A 21,352-nucleotide genomic window follows, 5' to 3' on the forward strand; every position below is an offset into this window, starting at 1 on the left:
GTGTGTGTGTCTGTGTGTGTGTGTGTGTAATCTAATCAGGATATGGAGATTACCATTAAATCGTCCGGCACGGATTACACTCCCTTTCACCGAGCCGATTCAAAGGCCGCACTTATAAACGGGGGGTTAACAGCTTGTTATAAGACGCTGGATCGCGCGAGTGTGTGTGTGTGTGTGTTTGTGTGTGTGTGTGTGTCTGTGTTTGTGTGTGTGTTCCATGTGCCAAGCTAATCTTCATCGCTCGGAGCGATGAGAGGGGCCAAAGACGAGCAGCCGAAACACAGCAAACAACGGCAGACGTGAGGAGAGACTGGAGGAGATGGGGCAGAACAAAGGACACACACACACACACACGCAAACACACACGCACGCAAACACACACCTGCACACACACGCGGACAGAGAAGGTCAAAATGATCGAGTCGGACGCACTCAGAAGTCGAGGATCGTGACCTTTCCCCGGTGCAAGGTCACATCACCACGTTACGGTGTGTGTGTGTGTGTATGTGTGTCTGTGTGTGTGTGTGTGTGTGTGTGTGTGTGTGTGTTGTGTGTACGCTCTCTGTCTGTACACATAACAGCACGACTTCAGGCTCTCTGAGGTTGTGGAGGAACCCGCGGCCCTGAATGCAACATGAAGGCGTTCAGGCGGAAACACGCCTCGGGCCTTCGGTCCAGAACCTTCAGCCGGACCCGTCGTTCACCTGAACGATAGTTTGGCGGAACCGGCAAAGTGTTTGATCCTCAGTGGATCCAGAACAGATCCTCTACGCCGCGGTCCGGGAGGGTTCAGAACCAGCGGCCGAGAGAACCAAAAGGAAACCGAGCCGATCGGCACCAGAGGCGGAGAGTCGACAGCGCCGCCTGCAGAACCGGCGACAGAACCGGAGGGAGGGGACCCGGTAAATCTCCAGCCAAGTGGAGACGTCTGTTTTACGGCCCAGCCGGGAAACAGAGTGGATGCATCGCGAAGCGCGAGGCCACCGGGACGAGGCTCCTGAAAAGAAAGAACAACAACAAACCTCGGGGGCAAAAAAAAGAAAAGAAAGCGTCGCTTGTTCCTCGTTTCAGTTTGTGAACACGTGACGCACAGCTGCCTCTGAGCTTCAGCCCGGGAACCGCAGCTCTGCACATCTGCATCCCGACTTCATGAGACCGACATCACGGCGGACACGGAGAACAAGTCACCTTTCACACGGCGGAGGAGAGACGGAGACGATGCAGGAGGAGGAGGAGGGGGAGGGGGAGGAGGAGGTCGCTCACATCGGGACCCGACCGGCAGGTGGAGGAGGAGGAGGGGGAGGAGGAGGAGGGGGAGGCGGAGGAGCAGGAGGGGGAGGAGGAGGAGGAGCAGGTGGAGGAGAGACGGAGACGATGCAGGAGGAGGAGGAGGAGGTGGAGGTAGAGGAGGAGGTCGCTCATATCGGGACCCGACCGGCAGGTGGAGGAGGAGGAGGGGGAGGAGGAGGAGGGGGAGGCGGAGGAGGGGGAGGGGGAGGCGGAGGAGCAGGTGGAGGAGGAGGTCGCTCATATCGGGACCCGACCGGCAGGTGGAGGAGGAGGAGGTGGAGGAGGAGGAGGAGGAGCAGGTGGAGGAGAAGGAGGAGCAGGTGGAGGAGGAGGAGGTGTAGGAGGAGGAGGTGGAGAAGAAGGAGGAGCAGGTGGAGGAGGAGGAGGTGGAGGAGAAGGAGGAGGAGGAGCAGGTGGAGGAGGAGGAGGTGGAGGAGGAGCAGGTGGAGGAGGAGGAGGAGGAGGTGAAGGAGGAGGAGGAGGAGGTGGAGAAGAAGGAGGAGGAGGAGCAGGTGGAGGAGAAGGAGGAGCAGGTGGAGGAGAAGGAGGAGCAGGTGGAGGAGGAGGAGCAGGAGTTGGAGGAGGTGGAGGCGGAGGAGGAGCAGGTGGAGGAGGAGGAGGAAGAGGAGCAGGTGGAGGAGGAGGAGGTGGAAGTGGAGGCGGAGGAGGAGGTGGAGGAGCAGGTGGAGGAGGAGGAGGAGGTGGAGGAGGAGGAGGAGGAGGGAGGAGGAGGAGGAGGAGGAGGAGGAGGTGGAGGAGGAGGAGGAGGAGGCGGAGGAGGAGGAGGAGGAGGCGGAGGCAGGAGGAGGAGGTGGAGGAGGAGCAGGTGGAGGAGGAGGAGGCGGTGGAGGAGGAGGAGGTCTCTGAAGCAGCAGCCTGTTCGGCGTACGACGGAAAAACAACATCCGACACGTCGGAAAAACTCCACGACTGTATTTTATGTTGACTGGAGATATAACATTTAAAAAAAAGTGTGAATTAATAAAATACAAGAAGAGGCAGAGTCAGTGTTAGAGGAGTCACTAGTGGCAGCCACAGTACTTCTGACTTATTTATTATTAAGATGGTTTTGCTTGACGATTAAATACGGAAGTTACTGTCCAACATCTCTGTAGGATATATAAATATATATATATTTTTTAAATATATATAAATTTATATATATATATATAAATACAAAATAAAAAAATAATGGCAAAAATAAAAATTATATATATATATATATTGACCTACATTCATTTCCTGGAGACTTAACCCTTACCAGGCTACACCTCCCCATCACGACATCAAGACTTCACCCTAAAATTAAAATGACGAGTCCCCACACAACGTGATGTGTGTCCTCACAACATCAGTAACACACACACACACAAACAGTGATTATAAATAAATGCAAAATGAGTGAAGTCATCACTTACACACACACGCACACACACACACAGTCCCAACTGCCTTTGTTTCTTGTACAAACAAAGAGTCACGCATGCTCACACTACACAATGACCTCATCCCTCACGTCCTCCCTCCTCCCCCCCATCACACACACACACACACACACACACATGACAGAGAGGGTCAACCCATTAAGACACAGCAGCAGCTGATCCCTCCCTTTTATGTTGCACTCATTTTAAATGCATCCATGTCATTCACTGCAAGAGACGACATGTAAAGAATAGGAAAAATCATATCAGGATTATTAATTGAGTCATTATATTCTGCGCGGTTAACATTTCAGAACGATGTAAAGCTCTTATGGAGAAAAGAAAGCGGTGCCAAAACACACAGGAAGGACTAAATGAACCACTGAGACCTGAACCATCTTCATCACACTGAATAATCGAAGAGCTATCAACTGTGCAGAACCATCTTCATCAGAACCATCTTCATCAGAACCATCTTCATCAGAACCACGTGAACCAAGCTACGTTAGTTTGCTGGACTATTGTTCCGATGGACTCCTTTGTTCTCGGACCACCGGCACCGGGAGGAAACGTGGAATATGCCGACTACCACCTATTCATCCACTCTGTGGTATTCATTGTGTTGTTACTGTGTTATAATTAGTGTGTAATGATTCCTTCTGGTCACATGACATCTATTGTTCTGTCCATTCTGGAGAGGGATCCTCCTCTGTTCTCTCCTGAAGGGTTCTTCCTCTTTATTCCCCTGAAGGGTTGTTTGGGAGTTGTTCCTGATCCGATGTGAGGTCAAAGGTCAGGGATGTCTATGTGGACAGATTGTAAAGCCCTCTGAGACTAATGTCTAATTTGTGAAAATGGGCGATACAAATAAACTGACTTGAAACCGACTCCAGGAAGGAGGGCTCGGTGGTCGACGTGTCTCACAGCGATTGTTTTAGCGGGAGCCATTTTCCCGTTTGATGTGGTATTGTTCTGCGCGGCCGCCTCGGGACTCGGTCATGGGAGCCAGCCGGTTGGATCGAGGCTCCAGAGACGGAACGGGGAGCTTAGTGCCGCCTGGGCGACCGGGGAAACGGCGCCGCTCGCTGCGCATCCTCCGAGAGGCTCAGACGACTTCCCCCTCGTGAGCGGGTCGGTGAGGAACCGTTCGTTAGCGCTTCACATTCATCACGACGTCCTCAAGGTTCATCTCATCCACGGAGAGAATCACCTCCAGGACTCAGGCTGCAATGGAGTCAATGTGGACGGGATGAGTGTGTGTGTGTGTGTGTGCGTGTGTGTATGACTCCAGGGAGGCCTCTGCTGTCACACCTTTTTCTCTTTTTTTTTACACCGGGGTCTCTCTCTCTCTCTCTTTCTCTCGTTCTCCCTTTCTCTCTCTCTCTCTCTCTCCCTCTCTCTCTCTCTTTCTTTCTCTCCCTCTCTCTCTCTCCGTCTTCTCTCTCTCTCATTCTCCCTCTCTCTCTCTCATTCTCCCTCTCTCTCTCTCCCTCTCTCTCCTCCTCTCTCTCTCTCTCTCTCTCTCTCTCTCTCTCTCTCTCTCTTCTCTCCTCTCTCTCTCTCTCTCTCTCTCTCTCTTCTCTTCTCTCTCTCCTCTCCCTCTGTCTCTCTCTCTCTTCTCTCTCTCCTCTCTCTCTCTCTCTCTCTCTCTCCTCTCTCTCTCTCTTCTCTCTCTCTCTCTCCTCTCTCTCTCTCTCACCTCTCTCTCTCTCCTCTCTCTCTCTCTCTCTCTTCTCTCTCTCTCTCTCTCTCTCTCTTCTCTCTCTCTCTCTCTCTCCTCTCTCTTCTCTCTCTCTCTCTCCTCTCTCTCTTCTCTCCTCTCTCTCTTCTCTCTCTCCTCTCTCTCTCTCTCTCCTCTCTCTCCTCTCTCTCTCTCTCTCTCTCTCTCTCTCTCTCTCTCCTCTCTCTCTCTTCTCTTCTCCCTCCTCTTCTTCTCTCTCTCATTCTCCCTCTCTCTCTCTCTCTCTCATTCTCCCTCTCTTTCTTTCTCCCTTTCTCTCATTCTCCCTCTCCCTCTCTCTCTCTCTCTCTCTCTCTCCCTCTCCTCCTCTCATTCTCCCTCCTCAGTGTGTGTGTGCGTGTGTGTGTGTGTGTGTGTGTGTGTGTGTCCAGCTCTCTCTGCGTTAGAGAGTAGTCTTGGGGGTGAAAGAGAAACTCCCTTTCTTTTCTCCACTCTGCTGTGTCCTGCAGTTCACCCTTAAATAATTCAAATGTCTCCCTGCTTCCCGACACACACACACACACACACACACACACACACACACACACACACACACACACACACACACACACACACACACACACACACACACACACGCACACAAACACGCACACTCATCAAATTCACAATTGGTATTAAAGTGAAGTTTTCTTTTCATCCAGCCGTAAACTGGAGGCCGTGTCCACATGCATGAGTGTTTAGGTCTTTTGGTCTCGGGGCTCCCCCCCCCCCCTCGGTAACGTGGGCCGTCGGACGATTCTAACAGAGCATCTAAAAACAGGGCTGCAGCTTTCATCTGACATCTTCATTATCGGTCTGACTGTTGCTCTATTCTATAAATAGATCAAATCCCTTCACTGCCCATGTTCCAGCATGGCCTCTGCTACGTGTTTGAATGCAGCGAACAGTCCAAAGACACAAAGACACAAGAAGACGAGCTAAACATCGGAGCACGTTTGGCCTTTTTTTACTTCAGTAATGACTGAAGTTGTTGTTGTTGTTGTGTATTTCATTCAGTCAAACATTGCAATACAATTCTATATAATATACAAATCAGAAAGACTGAAAAGGTATAGGTAGAAGCAAAAAACGCTTATATATTCCTATCCTAAATTTTTATAATAAAATAAATCAAAACATTTATATAAAATAAAGAAAAATAACAAATATATATATGTATCTATATATATATAAATAGATACATATATATATTTATTTATTATTTTTCTTTATTTTATATAAATGTTTTGATTCATTTATATATATATATATATTTATATAAAGATACATATATATATTTTCTCTTTATTTTATATAATTTTTTCGATTTATTTATATATAAATATATAAATATAGAGATACATATCATTTTTTCTATATTTTATTGTTTTACGGATAAAAAAGAAAAAACAAGCGAGTTGCTCCGGGGGGCTTCGATGCAGAGGCCCAGAGTCTCGTCTCGGTTAACAGGTAGCATTTATGACCCCCCCCCCCCCCCCCCAAATATCTCATCACTACCTTTTATTTGTGCAATCATCTGGCAATAAAAACTGTCAGGAAGATACAGCGCGTTAATAACAACACGCGTAGCGTTTGATCAGCGTCACCGCCGGGGCGAGAGAAGAGAGACGGCGGCGGCGGAGGAGAGTCTCGGACACCTTCTTTTTTTCACCGACAATCCATCTGTTAACGTTTTGAATGTTCGGTGGGTTGTGGGGAAAATAATATTGTTCCGGTGCCTCGTGCGCGAGCTGCTACCCTCGAACCACCGAGAGAAAAACATCACCATCATCCCAGAGTGTCGTCAATCCTGATCTCTACTGTGTCTCTTTGTTCACGTCTGTGTACAAGTACAGACGCACCGGGAGCACAATTATACACACACACTCACACGCACACACACGCACACTGCAGCACTTGTCCACTCCCTCAGGTACTGCTGACAAACATTGTGGATTAAAATAGCTGACGACCCACATATCCCGGTGTAGCCGGCGCGGCGCTGCCGGGCCCAGACGCCGCGGCACGCACACGTGTCCACGTCCAGCGGCGCGCGGCGGGAACGACTCGGGAAATACTTGCATAACATGCAACTATAACAAGGATTGAAAACCGGCATCTCGATGAGCCACAACAGGAATAATCAATATTGGCTGGTGTTTGGATATTAGGTCATAAGAAAATGGAGGCATTGTTGTTGTTTTTTTGGGGGTGTATGTATGTATGTGGATATATGTATGTGTGTATATATGTATTTCTATATGTGTGTATATATGTATGTATGTGTGTGTGTGAGTGCATGTGTGTATATAAATGTATGTGTATGTGTGTATATATGTATGTGTGTATATGTATATATGTATGTCTATATGTGTGTATATGTATATATGTATGTATGTGTATATGTGTGTATATGTATGTATGTGTATATATGTATGTGTATATGTGTGTATATATATGTATGTGTGTATATGTATGTCTATATGTGTGTATATATGTATGTATGTGTGTGTGTGAGTGCATGTGTATGTATATGTGTGTATATAAATGTATGTGTGTGTGTGTGAGTGTATGTATGTGTATGTATATGTGTGTATATATATGTTTATGTCTGACATGTTTGGACTTGTTTTATGTTTATATTACTAAACGAATAAAATAAGTGGAAAAAAATAAATAAAAATAAATAAATGGAGGCAGGAGGAACATATATTTCAAATGGCTAGTAACTGTTATAAATCTGAATGATCCAATCAGGGATGTTTGAGATCCAAACATCAGAAACACCGAGTCGGATCATCAAAAGCCGAGCAGGAAACCCAGAAGAAGCGACGTGACTCAGAGTGACTCAGACATTTCACATTCATGGCTGTTATTCATTTGTTCCGCTGTCCAGCGCTCCGATCAGGTGGATCCAGCCGATGAGAGCTGGAGGGAACATGAAAGCGAAGAGGCGGAGCCAATGAAGCGTAAGGGCCTGAGAACCGGCGATAAAACACCAAAGAATGTTGAGCTCTCGAACACGACGTTCGCTTTCGAGCTACGAGCGTGTGAGGAGACCGAAGGGGAGGCAGGCGGATGTTCCCGACGCGTGTTAACGCCGTGGCAACAAAGACAGCCGGAGAGCGGCGAGGAGGCTGCATGTGGACGCCGTGCATGCGGCGCTCTCTCGGTCTTTGGTTCAGTTCCTTCAGTCCAGCTAGGTATTTTTGGGAGTAAAAATAGAAAAGACTCGCAGCTCGAGATTGAGAGCATTAACTCGTGTTTGCGATGTTTACTGTGGGAATAAATCCAGAGAGAAGTGGAGTCGTTCCCCCATAGACTTCAATACAGTCGCCCCCTGCTGGTAGTTAGAGAGAATGCAAGTTAAAGACACTTCAGCGGTGGTTTCACCTTTCAGAAGAGGAGGTTGTCGCCTGCTGTGACGCCATGAGTGACAGGCACGTAAACAGACATGTTGGGGGGCAGGTGCTCAACCCCCCCCCCCCAAAAAGGGCACCCATTGGCATAATTATTTTTCTATTGATCACTCAACGCCGCGGAGCAGGTCGAGGCGAAATTCTCACAATAACTCAAACTAGAATCGCATACCTTCGCATATCACAAGATTGGGCATTGAATTATGAACATTTTGGCATTAGTTACATGCCAATTGGATAAAAATTGACCGTGCTATGGTAAAAAGAAGATGTTGACCTTTACATGACCTTGACCTTTGACCCGATTGATCCCAAAATCTAATCAAATGGTCCCCGGATAATAACCAATGATCCCACCAAATGTCATGCGATTCGGTTTAATACCTTTTGAGTTATGCAAGGAACACGCATACAAATAAATAAATAAATACACGGCGATCAAAACATAACCTTCCGCATTTTCAATGCAAAGGTAATAAACGCCCCGACAGATATCCAAACACATTTGTGTTGGCTTGACGACAGAGAGAGTAATTTGTATTCTTAAATACTGATAGTGAAGAAAACATTTTGTTCCAGCAGAAAGGAACACTTTTCTCATCCAGGGCAAAAGGGGAGGAGCTTGAGCGCCACTAGGGCTCTCTCTGTGCACGATGTGTATGCGTCCTTGTGTATCTCGATGTCACAATAGTGCACTTCCAACTGTCTTATTATAAGTTCAGAGGAAGATTTCCTGTTGACAAAGGACTGATTCCCAAGGTCGTCCTCCTCCACTGCATCTGACCCATTTACTGTGTCCCCAAACACACACACACACACACACACACACAGGCGGAGTCACTGTGACATCCCTGATGAATCGCATCACACACTTTGACCGTAGCTACAGTTCCACGTTTGGGGGCGGGGCTACCTTGTGATTGACATGTCATCACCGCGGTGTTGTCTGTGTTTTTCTTCTTCTTCGTCCTTGAGCTTTTACCCTTTCACGGCGTTTTTTTACTTTAACTTTAACGTCACGGCAAGAATGTCGCCTAACATGTTCTCAGCGAGCGTCGGCTTGTTCTTAGCTCCTCCCACTTCTGGTTGCACAAAAAAAGGAAGATGGCCGAAGCCGGAGGCTTTAAAACAACAGTCAACACGCCGCGGTGACTCCGCCCACTTTCTTATCTACAGTTTATTGCTTTTCGAATTCACATTCTTCAAACTGGGATTCTTTATTACCTTCGCATTGAAAATGCGGAAGGTTATGTTCTGATCGCCGTGTATTTATTTATTTATTTGTATGCACGTTATTCGCATAAAATTTTTTTTTTTAAACCAAATCGCATGAAATTTGGTGGGATGATTGGTTATTAGCCGGGGACCATTTGATTAGATTTTGGGATCGATCGGGTCAAAGGTCAAGGTCATGAAAAGGTCAACATCTTCTTTTTACCATAGCACGGTCAATTTGTATCCAATTGGCATGCAACTAATGCCAAAATGTTCATAATTCAATGCCCAATCGTGTGATATGCGAAGGTATGCGCTCTACCGAGTGCCCATTTTAGTTAATAATGTGATATTGATTTCAGTCGTGCCTCCCAAAGTTTATCACTTGCAACGAGATTTATTCGTTTAACTTTTGATCAGGTCGGACTAACGCGAGCAGCGAGCGGGCCCAGTCCACTGGACCTCTGTGAAACCAGCGACACATGTGTGTGTGTGTGTGTGTGTGTATCCTGGATGCTGTATTGTGCCAACTGTGGGCCCAGCCAAGCACACACACACACACCACACATACACACTCACTTCCTCTGCCACTGTCAACATCCTCTGCACACTATGAATGATGTCATTACCAAAGCACACACACACACACACACACACACACACACAGTACATGTGGTGGCTGTCGGTACAGCAGAGCAGCTCAGAACCAAAGGGACAGGAAGAGAGGGCATTTTCTTCTGACCAGATGTGCAGATATTAAACACATTTGCCAAAACAATGAACATACGCATGAATGTGTCCCTGAACTTGAGCGTTGGGACTACTCTCTGGAGATCTCAACATTACGGACAGAGAGCTTCGTGACATTTGTTTGCTGTTAGTTTCACGGCTCGTTTGTCGGCCTCTCCTCTTTTATCTTTATTTTTCTGGGAATTCTGACAATGTTTCAGTCTGGCATTAATGAAAGAGAAGAACAAGAAGATCCTATCATGTTGTTGTTTATCTGGAGTGATGTGTTTCGCATCTTCTCTCCGCTGAAACATCCCTGTGTGTGTCCGCTTTAGAGCAGAACCAAAACGGGTCTGCTAAATTTAGACTTTTTTTTTTTACCCTTTAAATTCAGTGCTTGATCATGTCGAATTTCAAAATGTGCATAGACAAAACGGATTGTAGAGAGGGAGGAGAAGAAAAGACGGACGGACAGAGAGCGAGAGCTGGGTGAGTGGAGAAGGGGGGAGGGGGGGGGTCACCAGGCTTTATCCCTGAGCCAATCGGTCTGCAAACACCGGCTCAGCAGGATGTAGAGACCCACACCTGTGTGTGTGTGTGTGTGTGTGTGTGTGTCAACACAGCTCAGCACCAGGAGGATTCCTCCCAATAACAAAGTCAAACACGGCTCTGCAGTGAAAGAACTTCCCAAATACACGAGTGTTTAACCAGTTGATCCAGTCTCATGGCAGAAAACAGAGGAGTTGTGAATAAAACTTTATCGAGGACACATTCAGTCAACAATACTTCACTTTCCTGTAATCTTTGAAAGCATGCTCATGGTTCTGTCCTCGATTATAGAATATATGCAATTTTGCATCATGAACTTATGTGGACCATCAGCTCCTCCTGACTGCATCTTTCTATGACTCTTACAAAGATACCAGTTCCATATTAGCTACCACCACATAAACAGTATATACATATATATATATATATATATATATATATATGTATATGTATATATACACTAGCATCTTACCTTATTATGTAAAGGGTCAGATTAAATTCAAATGCAGTTACTGAAAACTAATTACATGGTTATTTTTTGTAATTCCAAATCTAATCTATACACATTGGGATTTCTTTTAAATGAGACAAATGAGAAAATGTCACAGAAAATGTAGAAAACAAAATCTTGATTTCCCTTCAAAATAAAGCTCAGAACCTTTTCATATCACACAAAAATCCACTGAGCCTAAAACAAAATATGAGTTAAGTCACCGTGAACAAAACTGGCAACGCGAGACATTTTCAAAACGTGTGTGAGAACTAAATCAAGTCATCCCAACTGCTACAACAATCTGATCGCACACCTTTTCCTTCATACGTGTAATCCCGGCGGTTTATAGTTGCTCATTTGTTGTATTACGCGATGATGTAATCCCGACTCCATGTATTCAGTCGCCAGCCGACCAAACAGCCACGCGGCGCCGTCACAGCGGTCGAGCGGCCGGCTCGGAGATTCAAATCTCATCTGGCGGCAGGTAGAAAACAGCCAACGAGCACGTGTCCTGCGACGCTTCTTCTCCCGCGAGCGCACGGCGAGCCAACAATGGCCGTGCTCGCAGCGCGGGGAGACGAGCGGATAAATCTCCTTGTAAACCGTAGCGATCCGTGAAAAACGTCTTTCTTCGTAACAAGAGGAAAAGACACACGCTCATCTCGAGAGATCAGAGCGATGGCTTTCACGGCGCGGTTCGTTTGTTCCGCTTTCCCCGCCGCGGCGGTCTGACTGCTCACTTTCTTATCTAATCTCTGCCACCGGAGACGGAGCGCCTTATTCACTTACTGGATTATGGGTTCCACGGGCGAATACGCGCGTGTGTGTGTGTGTGTGTGTGCGTGGGTTCTACTCAAGTGATTTTAAATTACGAGGACAAGACAATAACTGTGTGTGTGTGTGGGGGGGGAGAACGATAAAAATAGTTAAAAATAAAGAAAATGAATGAATGCAGTGATTAGAGCGGCTCATCTGGAGGAGGCTGTTGGCTCCAGCTTCCACACTGTAGGAAGTGAAGTTGGTGCCTAACGGGGTTTTTTTTCTTTTCTTTTTTCCGGTTTTTTACAGCTTTTTCTTTCGGTTCGTGGAAATACCCGAAAAGAGCGCCCGGTAACGTGCGTAGAAATCACACGTCAGGACTCCCATCCATCCGCGTCCTGTAAAGCGCGCGCTGCTCAGAGTCACAGCGGGTCCCAGCATGAAGTGCGGCGCGGGGGCAGGTCACACTTGACAGGACGCCAGTCAATCACAGGCCGACGCGCGGGGAGAGGTTCTGAGGGCCCGAGCCCGCGAGCAGCTGACAGGTAAAAGAAATGACAGCCTCCACACACACAGACACACACAGACACACACACACACACACACATACACCACCACCTCCAAAAGAAAAAGTCTGATATAATTAACACTTCAATCAGCATCACGTTCCCCTTGTTAACCCTCCTGTTACTTTCACATTTACTCACATCTTTTACCCTCGGGGTCAATTTCACCCCAGTAATTAAAACCTCCAGAACATTATTAGAATTTATATTGTTTCCCAAGTTTAAGTGTGAGGTACTTTATGTTTGTTTGTTTGTTGACTAGCTAAATAGCCCTTTAAATAAATAAAAAAGTTGATATTTCTTATATGTTTGACAGTGAAAAACAGCCTGCGGTCAAATTGACCCCAAAGAACACCGATGTGTACAAGTTGTGTTCAGGACAGTGAAAACATATCATCATGTGAATGTTATGTTTTCACAGTTGTCCCCAATAAATTAGGAAAAGTCGTGAAATATAAAGCAAAATTAATGATGTCAATTAGTATTTTTAGAGACGTTAAACATTGAATGGGGTCAAATTGACCCTAAAGGTAACAGGAGGGTGAACACGTTATCTGCTCTACACAGATAAGTGGCATGCAGTGGCGTTGGCTACTGGATGAAGAGTCAGAGAATCACCATGAACCCTGAAGGCAGCACGGAGGTCTGGATCAAATCTCATAGGTTTCACGTCATGATTGTTAAGATATTTCCCCATAGATATTCAATATATACAGTAGATAGATATTAGATATATTGATATACATTTCCCTGTTGGACATCTCAGGCTTCAACGCGGTCAAAGTTGCATCACAGTCAATAAAATGGTTTCCATGACGAGAGGAAAGCAGGCAGCCTCTTAATGAATTTTCCAATTGTTCCAGCACTAGAAATATGTAGAGCTTCAAAATAACAGTTGATATACAGAGAATATGAATTCAGTTTTAAGTTTCATTTTAAAAAAAGGGTTTTATTTTCAGCCGCTACATCCCCTTCTTTTCTTCACCTCTCTCTCTGTCTCTCTTTCTTTGTCTTCCTCCGTGTCGCTCTCTCACTTCTCGGTCGTCTCCGTTCGTTTGTTTATCTTGCTTGACTTCCTCTTTTTTCCCCGTCTGCTTTGACTTTGAGGAAGCAGCTGTGCTCCACAGACAATTACATAACTCGCTGTGTGTGTGTGTGTGTGTGTGTGTGTGTGTGTGTGTGTGTGTGTGTGTGTGTGTGTGTGTGTGTGCATGCGCAGGAAGGATGGCCAGAGAGACACAAATAAGGGAGTGAAGAAAGGTCTCCCTGGCTAGCTCCCACCTGCATGTACAGTATATGCATCTTGCCTCGTGTTTTTTGTGCCTCCTAGTGTTTTCTTTCTTCCTCATTCTTTCCTCCCCTTATTCACTCACTCCCCCCCCCCGCCCCCCACACCCCTTCCTCCTTCGTCCCTACATACAGAGTTACTGGGCTGTGAAATGTGAAAAACTGCAGCATGCATGGCAATTCATTATCTTGTCAAACTTCCGAAGGCCAGCTTCAAACAAAAGAGAGAGAGAGAGAGAACCCAGTTCATGCAGTGGTCTATGCAGTGGGTGAACAGGTTACGGAAGAGAAGCAGAGTAAATATCTCATGGTGGTTCCTCGTGTGAGTCGTGCTGTTCATCTCGTTCGATGTGTAAACACAACACAAACAACATGAAACACAGCGAGCGTGATGGACGTTGACGTGGAGCCGTCGCCGTGGGAGACACGCAGAGCAGAACCTCGGCCTCACGAGAACATCCAGCCCGAACTCCTGTACGAGTTTTGGACTGGATTTTGTGAATTGGATGTCGCATTTTTTCTTATTTTAATCGCTTTTTAACTCTCTTTGTAATGAACTGTGGGAACGTGTTGCCGATGAAAGCCCAGTCACCATGACAACATGTTGGCCTTGTACGTTTGTATGTCCGAGAGACGACCGCTGTGTCCCGTGTGAAACCAAAAGCAAGCATTACCTTTACGTTGTGGAACATTGTACGGCTTGTTACGAAACGTTAAATAAGAAAGTTGAATAACTATTATTATTTACGCTATTTTATGACTTTGTCTCATTACTTTGTTTCATTACATTGTTACGTTACGTACCATTGTACGGTTACAATGTTACATTGTTATGTTACATTGTTACATTACGTACCATGGTAAGGTTACATTATTACGTTACATTGTTACGCTACATTGTTACGTTACGTACCATGGTAAGGTTACAACGTTACATTGTTACGTTACATTGTTGCGTTATGTACCATCTTAAGGTTACAATGTTACATTGTTACGTTACATTGTTATGTTACATTGTTATGTTACATTGTTACACTACATTGTTACGTTACATTGTTACGTACCATCTTAAGGTTACAGCGTTACATTGTTGCATTACGTACCATCTTAAGGTTACAACGTTACATTGTTACGTTACATTGTTGAGTTATGTACCATCTTAAGGTTACAACGTTACATTGTTACGTTACATTGTTATGTTACATTGTTACACTACATTGTTATGTTACATTGTTACGTTACATTGCTACGTACCATCTTAAGGTTACAACGTTACATTGTTGCATTACGTACCATCTTAAGGTTACAACGTTACATTGTTACGTTACATTGTTGCGTTATGTACCATCTTAAGGTTACAACGTTACATTGTTACGTTACATTGTTATGTTACATTGTTACGTTACATTGTTACACTACATTGTTATGTTACATTGTTACGTTACATTGTTACGTTACGTACCATCTTAAGGTTACAACGTTACATTGTTGCATTACGTACCATCGTAAGGTTACAACTTTGCATTGTTGCGTTATATTGTTATGTTACATTGTTACGTTACATTATTACGTTACGTACCATCGTAAGGTTACGTTACATTGTTCCGTTACATTGCTACGTTACGTACCATCGTAAGGTTACAACGTTACATTGTTACGTTACATTGTTATAATGTAACGTCATGAGGTTTTATTACATTGTTACGTTACGGGGTTCCATCACTTTGTTGCGTCATGTTACGATTTAATTGTAATACAACACAATGTATTTTTTCTAACGTTATCCAAGTCATTTTGTTGCCTGAACCAAAAACACTCGTTCTAAAGCAAGTCAGACGTTGAAATGCAATGTATCACGATGACAAAACCTTACAATGACAATGTTGTTTTTCTGGCAACAGATTTGCTTCATAATATTAATAACAATATATCATAAAACCATAGCATAATAATAATGAGACACAAGTATGCCCAATGTCAGTAAACAGGCCCTTGAATGTTGTTTTCAGTGTTTCCTCCCAGGCCCTGGAACATATTCAACACGCTCCATAAGTCAATGCTCAGGCCCGGTTGTCGTGTTATTGATAGCTCAGTTTTGACACAGTATCGCGTAAGAAGTACTTAACAGAGATCTGAAATGATGGGGTTGTCGGGGAAATACACAACCTGAGAGTGAGCTCTGCCTGAGGGGAACATTTTGCCGGTATCCGACCAGGGATTTTTTTTCCATCTTTTTTTTTTTGCAGCAGTTATGAATTGGATGACTTAATGTGAAAAAAAACCAGCATCGATTGGAGAAATTTGCGGGCGTTTCTTTTTTTGCTTGAAATACCGCTAGGATCGGACCCGGAGAGCAGGCGACGGTCGAAAATATTGCAGCGGGCGCAACATTGGCGGCGTAAGAGCCAAATGCGTGATTACCTTCGTATTGAAAATGTGGAGGGTAATGTTTTGATCGCCGTGTATTTATTTATTTATTTATTTGTATGCGTGTTCCTCGCATAACAAAAAAAGTTTTAAACCGAATCGCATGAAATTTGGTGGGATGATTGGTTATTATCCGGGGACCATTTGATTAGACTTTGGGATCGATCGGGTCAAAGTTCAAGGTCAAGGTCACGAAAAGGTCAAAATCTTCTTTTTACCATAGCACGGTCAATTTCTATCCAATTGGCATGCAACTCATGCCAAAATGTTCATAATTCAATGCCCAATCTTGTGATATGCGAAGGTATGCACTCTACCGAGTGCCCATTCTAGTTTCATTTGTTATAATAATTTAGTTTAAAAAGATTTAAAAAGGTAACTGAAGATAAATCCTTTTCATTATGATTTGAAAGAATGTTTAGGTTAACAGATATAATTTAGTATCGTATTTAAAAGTTGAATAACTTGTCAGAATGTAAGCTTCCAATCAGATGACGTCACGTCAGGACAACACCTGATTTGAGTTTAGAGATGGTGGAAGCGACATCGTTTTTTTGATCGTGTGAACATGTAACTACGTTTTCGAGTAAACATTTTGTATGGAAGAACTACTTGTCTCACTCGCGTGTGAAGTAATAGTTTCAAAGAAGACTGAACTCAAAATGGTGGTACAGAAGACCCAGAACTAACCGGAGTGCCACTACAGGCGGCGTGCACGCTGTTGAGAAAGCGATGGAGGGCTGTAGGTTGCAGGCTTGTCAGGCCTTAATGGAGACGCTGTATATCTGTAACTCCGAGCCGGGTCGGTCTCGCACAAATAAATCAATCAGCCTGAAAGGAGCTACAGACAAGCGGCGCGTATAAACCCGGCTGCGAGGGAACCGGCCCGTTTAAGGCAGTGTCCATTTCCTGTCGGGCCGGAGTCTGAGGATCCAGAACTTCACTCACAACAAACACGCCGAGCCCGAACCTCGGTTGCAGGTTCCATCCCCGTCCGCCCTTTGTTGTCACTGTCTATTTCCCCCTCGAATTCATCAGACTTCAGCATGGCTCCGCTTTGAAATAAATGGATTATATCTAATTGGGAAGTCTGGGTTTTCCATTTTATCCATGGACACACACACACACACACACACACAAATCCCTAAAGCCCATCACATCATTTCAGACCTACAAAGATGCAGCAATTATATGCAGAACATGGGCTCATACTGTCAGGGGGAACACGGCTGATAGACAGGTGAGAGAGAGAGAGAGTGAGTTTGTGTGTGTGTGTGTGTGTGTGTGTGTGTGTTCACCACATGTTTAGCCATGATGCAAAGTAGCTGATAAAAGAAGCCATACGAAACAAAGACCAGGAGCGTGATGCAGGGACAGACAGGGAAGATAAATGACACACACAAATATGGTTGTTTGTTTGTGTGTGTGTGTGTGTGTGTGTGTGTGTGTGTGTGTGTGTGTTTCTCCGTCCGTCTGACAGCAAACGGCCAATTACTGTCGAAAGTGGCGGGCTGAGTCCTGCCAGACCATAGCTTTCCATTAGTGCATGCCAGCCGAGCCTGTGTGTGTGTGCGTGTGTGTGTGTGATGGAGTGAATAAGGGGATAGAGGGAGACAGAAGGAACAAGAGTGGAAAAGATGTTGGTGTGCCATGGTCTCAGTGTGTGTGTGTGTGTGTGTGTGTATGTGTGTGTGTGTGTCTGTTTGTCTCTCTCCTCTCTCTGAAATTGTCCCTGCGATTGCAGATTGACGAAACACATCTTTTCCCATCAATTTTGTCATTTTCCGAGCACAATAACAACATTTTCCACTCTGAAAAGCTGACAGGCTGAAATAAATAAATAAATATATATATATATAATTGATGTCTGTTTCACCTCTTTGTGTATCGACAGGATGCTGTTAGCCTAGCTTGGCACAAAGCCAGTGGAAACGACTCGCTTGCAACAAGAGGAGGGATGAGCTTGTCTTCCCTCAGTCCATCCAGTCTTTATCTATTGCTTCTTGTTATTGCCATTAAAGAACATTATTAGCCCGTTGCTTACAAGCAGATATCATTCATTTTTGGGGGGGAAAAAGCTGCTCCGCACGAAGCCGACAGACACGCTAGCGCTCATTAGCAGGTTTGTTTCTGTTCACGTGGAGAAACTCGTTCCTGATGAGAACACAAGCATATTAAAAAAGAGACAGAGTATAAAGTCCATATTAAGAAAGAAAGCTTTTAATTGGCTCCAATTACACAGGTTGTTGCCAAGGTAACGACGAATGGGCAACAAACTGTCGTTTTTGCTCCTTGCCGTCACAGACTTTTGGGATTAACCCCCGAAACACGTGTGACTGTTTCCTGCAAATAATAAAAAATAGCCTGGATGAGCTGAGTGGAATTACTTTTCTCCTCCAGCTCGTCGAAGGAAGAAGAAGAAAAAGAAGCTTTTTCCAGCCATTCTGTGGAATATGAGACGTGACATCGAAACAAGTCCGTGGAACCTTTCTCTCGTCCGACAGCGCGGTTACAGGCGGGAGGGGGCGGCTGGCCGCGGGACGGAGCGGTGCTGTTTGGGCTGAAAAGAGGACGAGGTGATGTGTGAAGGAGAGGACAGATGCAGTCTGGGATTCATTCAGGACTATAAACACACACACACACACACACACACACACACACATGGAACGCACATGCCGAACGGCCCCGTCCCAGTGGATGTTGTCCCATGCGGGGACAAAGACTTTGGTGTGTATTGGTTCTCTGAAAATGAAATAGCGTGTAAAAAAAGGTGGCAACACGAGGCTGAAAATGGCTTCCAATTAACCGCTTCCATTTCTCAAGTCCAAAAAATGTGTTTGTGTGTGTGTGGAGGGGGGAGGGGGGGACTTGAGGGAAAATATTAGTTTCACCCGATTCTCTGTTATTAAATTATCATCTCCGGAGTCTAAAAACCATGGAGGGAGAAGGAAAGAAAAAAAGGGGGGGGGGGGCAGTTGCGATGAGTCGCAACCCCGCTGACCACGAAACAACAGACCACGTGGTCAGATGCGGCGCCCAGACGAGTAAATGTGTCAGAGAAAGGTTACGAGACTCGTGCTCAGTCTAGTTTATGTTCTATAGTGTGTGTGTGTGTGTGTGTGTGTGTGTGTGTGTGGAGGGGTGCATTATTCAGCGTGATTATCTGCAAACAAACGGTGGCAGATGTGGATATATTATTTAAAGACAAGTCACTTGCTATTAAGCATGCGTCCATCTTCCCCAGCCTGTGTGTGTGAGTGTGTGTGTGTGTGTGTGTGAGAGAGAGAAAGAAATCCAAACACAGACTGGTCTATGGGTGATCAGATCAGATCAGCATTAAAAACTGCATCAGACCGCAAAACAGAAAGCACTCCTCTTCCTCCTCCTTCTCCTCCTCTTCCTCCAGTCAGCAGCTCTCGCTCAGAGTCTGTCACTCAGAGCATTAAGTGTCTGTCCTCCTTTAAACTCCTCAACCCGCTTCTAACTCAACTTAGCAGCGGCAGTCGGTGCTCATCAGACATCATGTCACATGACCAATACGCACGGGGGATCAGTGAGTGTTGAACATCTGGATTTGAAATGGAAAGTATCATCAACATCTGACTTCCTCTCAGCAGACGCGTCTAAAGGCCTTTTCAGGTTCGAGTCCACATCGAGTGCCATCGTGGGGGATTTCACCTTCCATCTTCTACGTTAATGATTACATGGTTTGGTTAACCCTTAAGTGTGTGTTCAAGGTACGGGTCGTCTGCAGTGGAGGGGGCGCGTGTGCGTAAATGTTAAGACGGTTCCAACATTTTTACGCATTAAAAAAAAAAAAAATGCCGTTTTTTTCCATTAGTGCGTAAAGCTCTGTCTGTATCCTCTTCCTCCTGCTCCTCCTCCTCCTCGTCCTCCTCCTCCTCACCCACTCTGTGTGCGTGCGTGTGTGTGTGTGTGTGAGTGCGCGCGTGCGTGTGTTTTCTCGTGTCAGCGGACCTCGTCGTGCTCCGTGTGAGCGGATAACAAATAATGAAACTCACGCAACTACACACCGGGCTGCTGCCGCGCCAGAGGGCTCTAGTGATGCAAAACAGTATACAAAAACACACACACACGCGCACAGACATACGCACACACACACTCACACACAGGGAGAGAGAGAGAGAGAACATCTCCAACCAGCGCACACATGGCATTTCATCCCAGTTTCTAACCCCCTCCAATTTCCCGGAAAAAGAAGAGAAAAACGCATCATCTCTGACCTGCTGCCAATTCTCCTCCAGGGAAGGCATCGCGGAGAAATAGCCAGTGTCATGAACGAGTTGGAGTTCCTGGAAAATACTGTAATTCGCCAACACATCCATGCTTGATGTAAAAAAACAACTCCAAAAACAAACAGGAAAAGTCAGTAGAGAAGTCCGGAATCCAAACGATTAGAAACGCACTTCTTCTTCTTCTTCTCCTCCTCCTTCTCCTCCTCAGACTTGTCAGGTTGGAGAAAACAAAAACAAATGCCGGGAGAAAGCAAATCCAAGCCGGTGCAGGTGAGCGCATCTGAGCACTTTCATTTAAAAAAAAAAAAAAAAAAAACCACAGGAAAGAAAGAGTTGATTATTTTATCTCTCTCTTTTCTTCTTCCTCAACGCAATGCCCTCTCCTCTCTGCTCGCTCCGTCACGCCTCTCTCCTCGGTCCGCGCCGCTCGGAGGGGAGGGTGTGGGGGGGGGGGCAAGGGGGAGTGGGTGGCAGATCTATTTCCGCATTGCCAGATTGCCAGTCGGTCTCCGTACGCGCTGCCGGGTTGCCAGGTTTGCTTCCACCAGCAGCAGCAGACTGGACCCCGCTGCAATCCAAGGCGACCGGCGCGCGCGCGAGAGCGAGAGGTAGAGAGAGAGAGAGGGGAGGAGTCATAGAGAGAGAGAGGCAGGGAGGAGGGAGGAGCCACCTGTCAGTCAATTTCATGCGTGACCTAATAAGGTAAATAGGGTTGATGATGTCACTGGCGTCCAATTAAGCAGGCGGGGAGATCGAGCGAGAGGGCGGGGCCAGCCGGGGAGCCCGGAGCCGCCATTGGCTGCGGGAGGCCGTATGTCCGGCCCTAGATGGCAGCGATGGGACTGAGTTATTTTTAGAGGCCTATATAAAAGCGCTCAGCATTCCTCTCGCGGTCATTACGGGAGGCAGAGCGGGCCGAGCGGATGCAGCGCGAGCTGCTGCGAGGACGCGCGCAAAGACACAACACCGACACGTGCGCGTGACCGTGCGGGACGAAGAGAAGCGTCTGGAAGCCAGCAGGGATGTTGGAGATAAGTTTCTGTCTCTCTCTCTCTCTCTCGCCTACTGCCCCCCCCCCACACACACACACACCTGTTCAGTTCACAAGAGCCTTAACGTGCATTTAAAAAATAAATAAACAAAGCTATGCCCCTCTTATCAATATGAATAATGGTGATCAAGAGCGCACCTGCTCTTCACTTCTATCCATGCTCTGCG

General features: G+C 45.9%; 1 protein-coding gene across 1 annotated transcript in view; it reads right to left on the reverse strand.

The window, feature by feature from the left end:
• The window catches only part of klf7b (Kruppel like factor 7b), a 76,141-nt gene extending 55,513 nt beyond the window's left edge, over positions 1 to 20,628 (reverse strand). Inside the window, exon 1 of the mRNA XM_056423447.1 lies at positions 20,123 to 20,628. Coding sequence (XP_056279422.1) covers positions 20,123 to 20,224 — 102 coding nt within the window. The 5' untranslated portion in view covers positions 20,225 to 20,628. The remainder of the gene's footprint in view (positions 1 to 20,122) is intronic.
• Between the last annotated feature and the right edge of the window lie 724 nt (positions 20,629 to 21,352).

Source organism: Pseudoliparis swirei, chromosome 2 (genome assembly GCF_029220125.1).
Source record: "Pseudoliparis swirei isolate HS2019 ecotype Mariana Trench chromosome 2, NWPU_hadal_v1, whole genome shotgun sequence".
NCBI classification, from domain to species: domain Eukaryota; kingdom Metazoa; phylum Chordata; class Actinopteri; order Perciformes; family Liparidae; genus Pseudoliparis; species Pseudoliparis swirei.